The sequence below is a fragment of the Ammospiza caudacuta genome, chromosome 13 (assembly GCF_027887145.1).
Source record: "Ammospiza caudacuta isolate bAmmCau1 chromosome 13, bAmmCau1.pri, whole genome shotgun sequence".
In the NCBI taxonomy this organism is placed as follows: Eukaryota; Metazoa; Chordata; class Aves; order Passeriformes; family Passerellidae; genus Ammospiza; species Ammospiza caudacuta.
In genome coordinates this window covers 13,072,637-13,085,361 of record NC_080605.1, presented here as the reverse complement: position 1 = coordinate 13,085,361, position 12,725 = coordinate 13,072,637, and the positions used below count along the sequence as shown (strand labels likewise).

General features: G+C 38.8%; 1 protein-coding gene across 2 annotated transcripts in view; it reads right to left on the bottom strand.

The window, feature by feature from the left end:
- Positions 1-12,725, bottom strand: part of NFATC3 (nuclear factor of activated T cells 3) — a 64,303-nt gene that overhangs the window by 46,118 nt on the left and 5,460 nt on the right. For both annotated transcript variants that reach the window (XM_058813348.1, XM_058813349.1), the window contains exon 2: positions 1,601-2,720. In XM_058813348.1, the coding sequence (XP_058669331.1) occupies positions 1,601-2,720 (1,120 nt within the window). The remainder of the gene's footprint in view (positions 1-1,600; positions 2,721-12,725) is intronic.

Here is a 12,725-nt window from a genome sequence, read left to right as displayed (position 1 = left end):
AATTCAACATTTCACCGAGGACACAGCTGCCAGTGCAGCCATTTCCACCAATTCAATAATCAGTCAACATTTTTGGCAGCAAATGCACCCAGCTTAATAGGTTCATGTAGCTTCCTTGTGTATAGGTGTAGTCTTCATTGTCTTCTGTTCGCCTATTTTATATTTACAAAAATTATTCAGTTCCTTCTTCTAAATAAAGCCTGACATTTGAAAAAATATTTTTATTTTTTAATAAAAACACTAAAATTTCTTTTTATTCAGTTGTACTCAGTTCTCTGCAGTACAAGAGGAAACAGGTATGAGCTGTCCATGTTTCAAACCACTTTGTTCATCCCACAGATCCACAGCCCGTGCCTGTTTGTTCATGACATCTAACCCTACAGTAGTGCTCACCTTTTAGGAACAATGTTAGCATGCAAGCTAACAAAAATGGCAAGTTAGGACTGCTTAGTATCCTACACAAATATAATGCAATTCCAAAATACACAAATAAGTTAAAACTAAAACATCATTGTTTTAGTTTGAATGAAAAGACTCAACAAAGAGATTGAACACCTATTACTAACAGATGGCAATGGAATTTTAAAAATCACCAAGACTTGAAGACAGTTATCTGTTAACACAGTCATTTCAGACCTGGTAGAACAGATCCAGCCAGCAGTTTTGCATCTTTACTGTTAAATTTTACAGTAAACAAAATCCATAATCAGTTATGTGGAAGAACATTAAAGGAGAAGAAAAAAAAAATACTTCTATTTACTAAAATCAGTACAAGTCTGTGCAGAGAAATTAAAACCTATGGTTATAAAATTAGGCAAAAAATAACCAAATGGCTGAATAAGTATTGTTTAAATGGATTTAGATATTAACAAGCCAAGCTGGATGACAACTTCTTAAGAATTTATACAAGCTCTATAACTTGAAAGATCACAGAACTGATCCATCTAAAAAGTGGAAAGGGGGGGGGACTTTTTCACTCAATTAAACCAGTTCCCTCTTCTGAGTCTCCACAAATCATCCTGCTAGCACATGACAGGACTGCAAAGGGAAAAGACCTTCATAATTCTATCATGGATGGTGGAAATACCTTGGAACTACAGCCCAGACATCCATTCTTTCTGGATGACTTTCAGCATGGCATACAAATTTTTTCTTTGATTCTATTTCTAGAATTTATGAGCCCAAAGAAGTAAATTGACACAAAAACAAATAAACTCTGTACCTCTTTTGTGACCTCCCAGTTTTAGAAAATCATGTAAGTCATGTTTCCCTAGCTCTATTAACATGTCAAGTGCTCAGATTAGATGGGACTGCAAAGCATGTACAAAATCCACAGACATTTAATTCAGCTGGGCCCTGTGCATATTCCCAAACTTTACTTAAATAAAACTAATCCTATTTACAATGATCTACTGTGTTTTTAAAGATGAAGGGTATTTGGTATCTCAACTTGTTTTTTCCTAATTATAGCATCCATCTGCCTTCAACAAGTTTTCTTTAAGAAGTCTTAATGCATCACTGAAATACAAGGGCATTTGTATGTCTACTTAAGATGCACAGGAGGGGAAGGCCAGGAAGGAGCCACTGTGCAATCACTCACCGGAATATAGGGGTGTGACCAGGCTTCGGCTTGTTCCAAGTAAAGTGCGAAGGAACAGAAAGGAATTGGTCTCCGGGCAAGTCTTTTTTCAAGGTGTGCTGGGATCCAGAGCAATCATCCACTGCAGTTTCAAGGGATGATGACAAGTTACCTTGCTCTTCAGGACAGATATCTATTTTTCCAGATAAAGTGGCAGTCTGATCCTCTGAGGTCTTTCTGGTTTTTAGAGGAATATCAGTCTCTGTACAACACTGAAATGGTGAAAGCCCAGAGTTAAGGCCTTGTACATTATGAATGGAAGTGTTCAGCCACGTGTCTTCTGTTATGCTTCCTCTGGGAGAATGGCCGGGGGATGGAGTTGGAGAATGGTGAGGAGAGAGAGAACCAGCATAGCAAATCTCAGCACTGGAGTGGCGGCGTTTCCCACAGGGGGATGTAGGTCTGGATGAGGGCCTTGATGTTGGTCTGGGGCTCAGCCAATTTTCATCTGTAATACTAGTTCTAGGAGAGTGACAGGGAGACTGTCTGGGGGACAGGGCATGCCCAAAGCCATAAGGCTGCTGCCACGATTCATCGCTGGGACCTCTCGGAGAACCACCAGGTGAAGCCAAAGGAGAGCCAAGGGTAAATCGAGCAGCTGCTTCATTCAGCTCTGAGTCTACATCGTCATACACATGGGAAATGGATTCACAAGAGGAAGCATCTGAAAACCAACTCCTGGATGAAATGCTGCTGGCAGGGCTGGGACTAAGGGATGATTCCCTGTACGATGGCTCAAGAGGAAGATAGAGATGGTCCCGGGAAGGCCTTTCCATATACTCATTTTCTGTGCCATTTGTGTGTAATTCATCTTCACTGGCCTCAATCCCCTGGTGACAGTTGGGTGAAATCGATGTGATTTGAATGCTGGGGCACTCGAAGGGTTTGGGTCCACCTAGTGGACTGTACTTGGATTCTGGTACCTCACAAGTGCCTTCATAGTTCTTGTGACTCTGAAATCTTGTAGGAGAGGAGTGAGACTGCAGTCCATGGCGAGGAATACAAATTGGCTGGTTGACAGAGGATGATGGCTGCTCTACATTAAAGATGTATATGGATGCACAGTCATCTGACTCAAGATCTGAAAACGAAATTAAAAAAGATAAAAAAAGTAGTAAGAGTCAGAATGCAATACTTGGATAAATGCCATAAACAAAATCCTTTGCTTCCCAGACTGTTATTAACATCCTAGACATTTCCCATTACACTAGTTACACAAAATAAAGCTAATTCTTAATTTTAAGTTTTCCCCAGTCTATTTTACAACTAAATATGACTACAGTATGATTTTCTATCATATATCCTGTTTTCAATCAGATTTCACAGTTTATACACATCTTCATAAAGAAATTATAATGCAAGCAAAAAAAGGGGTTAAAATCCTGAAAGGATCTAAGCTTGAACACTCAATTCAAACTTCATCTTTCATAACTGTATTCCACTTATAATTAAACATTTTTAATCAAAAATCATTAAAAGTTTGTCTTTTTGACACAAATAGGATGAAGGTACTTTCTGCAAGTCCCGTCAATACTTACAAGCACCAGAACATCACATCCATAATATTGATCTACTTTAACAACAGAAAGCATCTCACAGTGACTCAAGCTTGAATGAAGATTATGAGCTACTAAAAACATTCAACCAAAGGAGGCCTAACAAGGAATATTACTAGAGATACTAATATACTGTATTCCTAAGATATATTTTTTGTAGGTTAGAAAACTCTCAAGTGCCTACGCTAAATAGCATTTTTCAGTGCAGTTGTATCAAGTTTGAGCACAAGTTGTTCAGCAAAATAAGTCAAAACAAAATATTCTCAGACCTCACTAACTTATCCAAAACACAGGAAATATTCCAAAGAAAAACAAGCAATTGAGAAGGAGTACAAGTCCCGTTAACAAAATCAGCAACTTTGTGTCACAGAACTGAAGCAAATTTTCTTGCCCCATTTCTCAATATTAAATTAACTGCCAATAGGAGACATTTGTCTGAAACAAAAGTAGAAAACACATTTTTTTTTTCTTATTTTGCAGGTATTGTGATTCCACTCTTGTTTCTTTTCACTTGTAAATAGGGTTGTCACTCTTTAATTTTCCACAAATCCAGGCTAGATGACATAAATTGCATATCTAGGTATTAGTTCTTTTTTAAAAATTATTTTTATCCCGAGTACCAGCAGACTAATAATACTTGTTTTAAAATAAATGTATTCTCTCTCACAATCAGTTAAAATATCCAGACTGGAAGCTATGTATTTTAGCCCTTTACATGACAAAAAACTTAGTATGTTAATGAAGTCAGTCTATTTCATTAATAGCAATCAGCTTAAAAATAACTAAAACAGAAACAAAACATCAGCTCCTCAGAGACAGGGAAGCATTTTCAAATGAAGAGAAAGTACATTGTTACCAAGGAACGGACTACACTCCTCAGACTTCACAAAAAAAACCAAAAAAGAAAAGGCTGAAGGTTCATGACCAGGGAGCAACTTTATAAGAAATCTATTGAAGGAGGCATACATTGCATTTAAGGAGTACTTAGCAATATTATAAACACTGCATGATTTTATACATATTATGGTTATGTATGACAATTATCCATATTATATATCATTAACTATTACTATATGTGTTAAGAGCACTGAAAATCAGCATAAGTTGATTTCTAAATATGCACACACTGAAAGAATCAGAATTCTCAGGAAGGACTACAGCACATATCACACACAATTAACACAAGCTCAGAAGCAAAACTGCATTTCCCTGTTCTTTCACTACGGTAACATTTTTTAAAACTTTACTTGAGGGTCTTTTTGCTGTTTTCCATCACAAAACATGACATGCAGACAGTATTGGTTCTAGGTTTTCCACATTTATTGGTGTATTAATGTGCAAGATCACAGATATCTGTTTCCTAACTCAGCATTAATAAAAGCATAGATCTAGGGAAGAAAAAGGCAATCCTATGAAGGCTATAATATACCTTATCAAAACTTAGAAATAAAACAGTTACAGCCACAGAACTTTTAAAATTAAAATTAATAATAATAATAAAGAAAAACAGCAGTTGGAAGTCTTCAAGCCCTGTGTGTAACCATTTACTGTCATTAATTGTTTTAGGAACAGTAGCAGCACATTGTTTGCACTAAACCTCTCACCACTGCAAAGAGCCTTATTCCTTTGCACCAATAATCAAGAAATCTTAAAATATTTAAGACAATTTCTCTACTTTCAGTGTCGCAGGGATTTACAAAAAGCAGATGTACATTGAGAATTTAACTTTCACAATGCTGAGGTGGAGAGATCAGACTAGCACAGAATTACCAGCACCAGCTGGGAAGAACAGGGGCAGAGATGGAGCAGACAGGAGACAGAACTTTTGGGACTCAGGTTTCTGTGGTCCCTGTCCTGAGTTTGGCTGTGCTGGCTGTTACCCCTCCCCAGCTGCACACACAAAACAGGAAGCAAGAAACCTAATGAATATCCCATCCCAAAAGCACACTAAACACTGTGAACACAACACAGTTTGAAGTCTAAATCACCCACATAATTTTCAGACTCAATTGATAAACATGTAGATTTATTTCAGTCTGTGCACACAAATCCTCCCCCTTACAGTTTATGTGTTTAAATAACCTGTTAGCTGCTCACAAAAAGGACAACACTAAGACCTTCACAAATCATGTCATTAATTCTACTAGATTATTTACCAGATATTATTTTTGTCTTAATAAAGATTGCAGAGCTGAAAGAGCCCTCTAACCTATCTTAAGGAACCAGTAAACATACAAACAAGCATACAACTGGGAGGGAGGGGAAAAAGAAAGAATGAAAAAAACTTTGTTGATAACCCTTAAAAGAGAAAGCAGTGAGAACAGCACAAAACAAATCCAACATGGGGCTTCCAGAAGCAGAGGGCAAACAAACAAAGGAAAGCCTCAAAATAGGCAAGTGTAAGGAAAAAAGTTATGGAGAAGCCCAAGGGAAAAAAATGGAGTTCTGGAAATCTGGTTACTTCATAGGAGAGCTATTACATGCAAACAACCCTACTGGGGGAGGAAAGACAGTAAAGAAGTTGGTCAAGTCATGAGGCCTTCACTGACCATAAAATATATGAAAGCACTCAAGACACAGAAACTGGGGCAGCCTACGAAGGTAAAGCACAAAAACTACCACAAAAACATGGGGGCAAGATGACAAAACAGACACAGCAAAATACACAGAGCAAGAGAAGTAATGCCATTCACCTCAAATCCCTTCATGCCACTGAACAGGCAGGTGTGCTAAATGCTTTTGCTTTGGTAAGGCCAACAGAATAAACTGCTAATAAAGATAACAGCAATGCAGAGTAAAGAAAACTGGACTCAATAAAAGGTTAAAAAATAATGAAGGATTATGGGCCAATAAGTTCAACTTCAGTTTTAGAAGTAGTATTAATAGTTTATTTGTTCCAGCAAGCATTTTAAAGGAGACAAAGAAACAAAACAAGTCACTGTTTCCTAAGAACAAACCACGTCAAACACATTTTCTTTTACAATCAAATGAGATCTTCTGGACAAATGGCATAGAAAGAAACTCAGCTTTGTTTTTACTTACTAAGACTTTTACCACTGAGAAGCACAGAGAAGCCATGAGTCTTTAGAAATTTACTGGAGTCTTCCTCCCCACCCTGCTGAGATCAGGTTCAGTACTGAGGGATCACAAAAATGAGCAGATGCTCTATATTCACAGTGTATAAGATAAATAAAGCTGCAGACTTCCATTGCAATCTTACATCAGGCATGTGTGTCATCCACTGTCAATGAGAACCAGAAGGTTGCTCATTTTGAATGTACATTTGCTGCTGTCTGGAAACAGCCTCGTGTACAGAAGCTCCTGTTCAGCATTAAAACAATGCTGGCTCATCCCTAACTAAGCTGCTAACTACACTTCAACATAAGCTGTCTAACTGGGGAATATAATTAAATAATATCCAGAACAACTGCTTCTAAAGTACATTTTGCTTGCTACTTGCTATATCAGAGTGCACATTCAGGACCAGCAATGCTTGCCCACCAGTTGTTCACTCCCCAGTGCTGTACTGGCACATGCACATGTGCAGCTGTGCACTCAGCCAGATTTCTCCAGAGAAGGAAGGTCAATTACTATCAAATGTCTGAACACGAGCCCTGTGCCAGAATTATCCAAATTGTTTTATTATTCTAAGTTTATAAGCCCATAAATAAACATTTTCAGACAATAGGAGTTGCTATAAGGTACGAAGAAAGTGCAACTTGACCTAGGTTTTATAAAACTACTACTGTGAAAACAGGATCAGCAATCAAGTCCTTTAAATAGCATGAGGAAAGACCTGAACACTGACACAGACATCATGTGTGCTCTCAGGCAAGTCTGTCTCACAAGCTTCAAAAAGAATGACCAACTCTTCTGTTTTCCACTTCTGTCATGACAGTTACCATTACCTCTTTCTGAACACAATGGTTACAAAAATATTTGTAAAAAGGGACAAAAAGCATATGTGGCAGGTTTTTTATTTCATTACTCTGCAGGTTTGCACAAGTTTATATATTTCTTGGGATGAAGGAAGAGTCTTAATCTTCACAGAGAACACAAAATAGTCAATAATCAATAGTTTTTATTTTGTGTACTTAAAAACACAATTGATGAGAGTTCTTGGTATACTATTGCACTAAAGCTCTATAATTGGATATTTAACTCCAGTTTTCCATTACGAGCTATCAGTTCTCCAGAAACACTTCCTACAAGCTTAAACATCAGCTTAAAAAATTCCACAACCCCATAGTGAAACATAGCAATGTATTAGTTTATAAGGAGTACAACTGACTGGCAAGCCAAATATGGTACTGAAAAAGAATAAATTGTGAAAAAAATTAAGGTAGCAGGGTGGAGTAGGGGGAAACATCCTTCTAGACCAAAGTTAGCAATACATGAAGTACTGCAAGTTTAAGTTTTCAGAAAGGGATGATTTACAACTCTCATTTTACGAAGCAGTTTACTCTCTTTGATGGTTTTGTGCTCTGTTTCATGGTCATGTCAGATTACTCAAAAAAGGATAAAAATGAACTTTACTTTTGTCAGTCATGTATGCCAGAAGCTGTTCTGTTGTGCTAGTCACAATTTCACTCATTTTCTTTTGTTAAGTAAGTATACTGGAAATGTAAAAGAAAAAGAACCTTCTCAACAGTGGGAGCTCTTCAAGGAGTCTTTTCCAATTCTAATCTGGATAAGAATTCATTATCCTTTGTAGAAATACAGAAGAATAAAGAAGCTGCAGTAGTTTAAGCAGTTTAAACAAGAGAAGAATCCAGCATATCAAATGTTTACAACTGACACTGACTAAAATAAGAACATACTGGCTCTCGGGGTATAACTACACTAAGGTTTTTTGAGCAACAACCACCCTCCCACACACCTTCACACACCAAGGGGGAGGGGAACTGAGAAGAGATGTTCTTTTAACACAGATGATTTTGGTAATCATATTTACAGTGCACTAACACCTGTATATGTACAACTGACAGAATGGCAAGCTTTAGGACATGGGAGGAAACAAGCAACCAGGACAGGAACTGCAGGTGTTCACTATCAAATAAAAACGTAACATGCAACTAAACAAACCCTTAGGCCACAGCCTGGTACGCATTTAAACTAGAACTGCTGTCTTAGTGTACATCCAGCTTCACACTGAAGTAATGAAATTACATTTCAAATAGGGAAAGAACAGCTCTGAGCTACATTGCTAACAGGTTATGTACAAGGCAGGTAAAGAATTCCACTTGTAACTGTAAGATTCAACAAGAATTAGTCACTCTAAGTTCAGTTACAAAACAGAAAATAACAACCGGATGCGCTCAGCAGTGTTTGTACCTGGGCCTTCTCCAGCTCTCCTGCTATCTCTGGTTGATATGAAGCATGTCTTTAAATGACAACTTTTTATATAAAGCTTTTGGTTGAGTACTTAAGGATTATTCATTAATACTCATAAGAGGTTAAAAAAAATCTGCTTCTTGCTTTAGAAGCCTCCAAGTTCTGTGGACTCCTCTATTTTTAATCTGTGGCTGTATCATTCAAGAACATGGTACTTCACTGCATAATAACCTTGTAGACAAAACAGAAGCTGCTGCCCTCCAGTTTGATGAAACCTCATTGTCATTCACTGTCAGATCAAAGGTAATCTTAGCATGACCCAGTAGTTCAGAGACATTAGTGTACAGCCTTTTGGAACAGCACAGAGCATGGGCACAGCAGGTACTATCACACAGCATGAGCAGCCATCTGACACTGCTGCTCTGAACATGAACTCTCTTATTCTATGATCAGGTGTTAGAGTCTGCAAAAGGACTGCAGCCTTGCAGCCCCACAGCGTTTCAGATGTGTAGATGTGAGACCTGAGAGAAGCCTGATCACTCCCAAACTGGTGTGCTGTGCCTGACCCACTGGAAGTACACTGAGCATAAAGGTAAGTGAGAAGATTAGGCAAATACCGAGTGAAGGGAACAAGGGAATTAATCGTGGGCTGTAATTGCCAGCAGGCCAGGTTTGCCTAGATTCTTGCTGCTGTGGGCCAGTTTACCATGCACAACTTTTCCTTTGTGGGGGCAAAACCAACAGGCTCCATGGAAAGGCTCTCCAGTCAGTCAAACAGAATCAACTGAAATCCTCACCTAACTCCTACATGGATGCCTTTACCACCAACTGACTTCTAACACAACCTCGCTCACAGCAACCTGCTGCTCTGTACAGAGACACTGCCAGTTCACTGCTCCAGCCCTGAAGCAAGCACTGAGCAGAAACCAAACTTGCAAAATCAGGTGTTAAGCAGGGCTGTATCAAAGAAAACAGACAGGAGCGTGCAAGAAAATTTGTATTTTAGTTGACAGGAGAGTTTGGTGACACAGAGCAGGGTCTTTGTGCAAACTGGTAGAAAAGGAGAGCAGTAAGCCAAGGCAAGATGTGTGAGTTGGGAGCAGTCACACAGTGGAGGGGAGACTGAAATGGGGGCATTCCCTTTCTGATTATCAAACAGAGCATGACACAGAGATTAGAACTGGTATCAATAATATCTGAACAAACTCGTTTGGGAACTCTTCACACCTCGGCCAAATCACACTGTACTGCTGCAGCTGCCTGCACGGCAGAGGGCAAACCATTCCACAGCAGGCACTCCTACCACACAGTTAACTCAGTATTTCAAACCATCAATTATTACAACTTGTCACCAATATTATAATGCAGTGGACTTCAGGTGCATTAAACTCACAGGCTGTGTACATCAACTGTAATGAGCCAGAATGACAATGTGAAACTGCCTTGATGCCAGAGGCCTTTTCCCATCTGCTTGCATGAATGTAGAATCAGAAACACCTTGAATTCACTTTGCTAGATTGATACAGTAAAAGGCAGAAACATGAATCAGCCAAATGAAAAAGAGGAGGCTGAAGCTCAGCACAAATACCATTTTTCTCAGCAAGGTTCAGAATGACACCCCAAAATGTAGAGATGGTGATATTAGCCACGTGTAACTTTGCATCTCTTCCCAGAGTCCTAAATGGCTTGTGTTTATTCCAGCAGGACTGGAGGTATCACCTCATACTGTACATCAGCCTAACTCCTGCCCCCAACACAAAAAGCTTGGCAATTTGAAGGACAGCAGCATTTGCTCTCAAAAGACTAAACATGACAAATTGCACTGATGAAACACAGAGACCTACATCAGTTAAAGAAGCTCTGCAAAATACAAAATATTGACAGATTTTCTTAGTAGTTCTTTGGATTAAATAATGTATTTCCTTATGGCCTTGTTGTTTGAATACAGTTATCCCAAATGACACTATTAAAGCCTTTTGTAATCAGTTACTGAATCTCCCTCCTCCTTCGTGTCCTTGACTTAGGGAACAACTTCTAGAAAGCATCTAAAGACACACATGAGCAGCTATACATCACTGCAGATATTAGTACAGGCACTATGCAGCCATCAAAGCAATGAATCATTGTCACTAACAGTTAATAAATGCAACATGACTGGATTAGCAGTTTGTCATTCTGTCACACTTTCATTTTGGCTATGAAGACACAGAGGGCTACTCTGTACAACAACTTGAGTTAAAAGGTGACAGCTTCTGCCCCAGCCCAACAACAATCAGGCACAATTTCACTCCCCCTCTAGCACAGAGCAAATACTACCTCTCTCAAAGTATGTGTAAGTTATCCTTCCATTTTTCCCAAAACCATTAAAACCATTAAAATGTGGGATTAAAAAACCATTTCTCACAGCATTTGTTCCCAAAAAAGCAATGTTAGCAGACATTAAACCATGAAGATTCTCATTAACTCTCTCCATCAACCTGCTAAAAAAAAAAAACAGAAAACACCAGAAATATTCAACTCCATTGAAGAATTTTTTCTATATTAAAAATATTTCTCACTTTTAGAAGTGATGACTCATCTTCAAAGTGCAGCCTGAGAGACCATTTTTAAGCATGCAATTCCTATTAACTTAAATATTAATATAAATAATATGATACAACATTTTTGGTATTAATAAATTAGCTCTAAGTACTTGCTCATGTCTTTATCTACAAACATCTTTCATGCAACCTCAAATGAAGGTTTTGTTTCTGCTTGAAAAAAACCCACCAAAATCATCACACAATACCAAATCAAACCACACACAGAATTCTATTTTCATGACTTTACTGCTGAAAGGTCGTGGGTTTGTAGTCAGATCTCCAGAAAGTTTATTCTTCTCTCCTTCCAGCAGACCTGCAGTGCTTCAGATTCAAATTCATCTTCCCTGAATGACTTTGAACAGTTCTATGATTTTTTAATGTTCTCTTTTGCCAGTATTTCACAAGAACACTCACAGATGGATGTACTAAAGGTAGAAGAGAACGCTGCCTTCTTAATAAGCTTGCTCAGTTTTACTTAGCCTTACTGATCCTTTCACTCATCTTGAATTCCACTGTCATTCGAGCCCACATGGCATGCCTGGACAAATGCAAGGACTTGGATGCTGTTTTACTGGCTGGGCTCCCTGCCAAGGCTGCTCCACGTACCTCCCTGGCCCACTAGGGCGGCTTGAGGCAACAGCTCCCGTATTTACGTTATTGCTGGGAACAGCCAAACTGCTGCTCGCTATTGACCCAGGCCCATCTACTCCAATTTATTCTCTCTCATTCACAGCAACATCACAGAGCTGCCTACACTTCAGGTGGCATCTCACAAACCGCTTCCAGTTGGACAATGCAGACCAAAGTAATGGCACCATCATGTTTTAAGCAGAGGGCTACTTTTTACTCGGAGAAACTGCAAGGAATTTATACTTTTCAGAAATACGTAAGACAAAAGCACTAGCCCAAATGCTGACCTGTATCTGACCATCTCCCTCAGCCCAAACCTCAGGATTTGTTTTCATTTACAGTCTGCCCACAATTCAGTTGGGAAGAAAGGGGACAGAGAGTGATGTGCAACTATGAATTCACAAACAAAATAAGTGACATTTTGTCAAACTGGGGACCTTTTAAAAATCCCTGCAATACATAGTGACTCACTAGCTAGTGACTCTCAATGCAGTATGTAGTGATCAAAGAACCATACTGCCAAAACAGAAAAGTTATCAAATTAGATTAGCTGCAACTACAACTGCTTTGCAACACCACACAAAAGATTTTGGTATTTTCCCTGAATAGTCTCATCCTGGTCAAGCTTCATTCAAAGAGGCAAGATTTAATTTATCCAGAATACTGTGAAAAATCACAACGTACTCAAACATGTCAGCTTGCCAGGATTACCATCTTAATCTCTTACTTTTAATTGCCAGGCAATCCTTGACTCCATTGATAGCACTTTAGTAAACATTCTCCTTTGGTCTCTCTCAGTGTTTCTCTAAGCTATCTTGAAGTCACAAGACCCTCTGGTTTTGGCCAGATGCAGCTGTTTGGTTTTCCCTCCTCCCCCCTATCAGCAGATTATATAACCACAGCCTATATGACTGATTTGCATTGCGTCCCTGTGTGTCAATCTTTTACATGCAGATACCAGCATCCACCACCTTGTAGAATAAA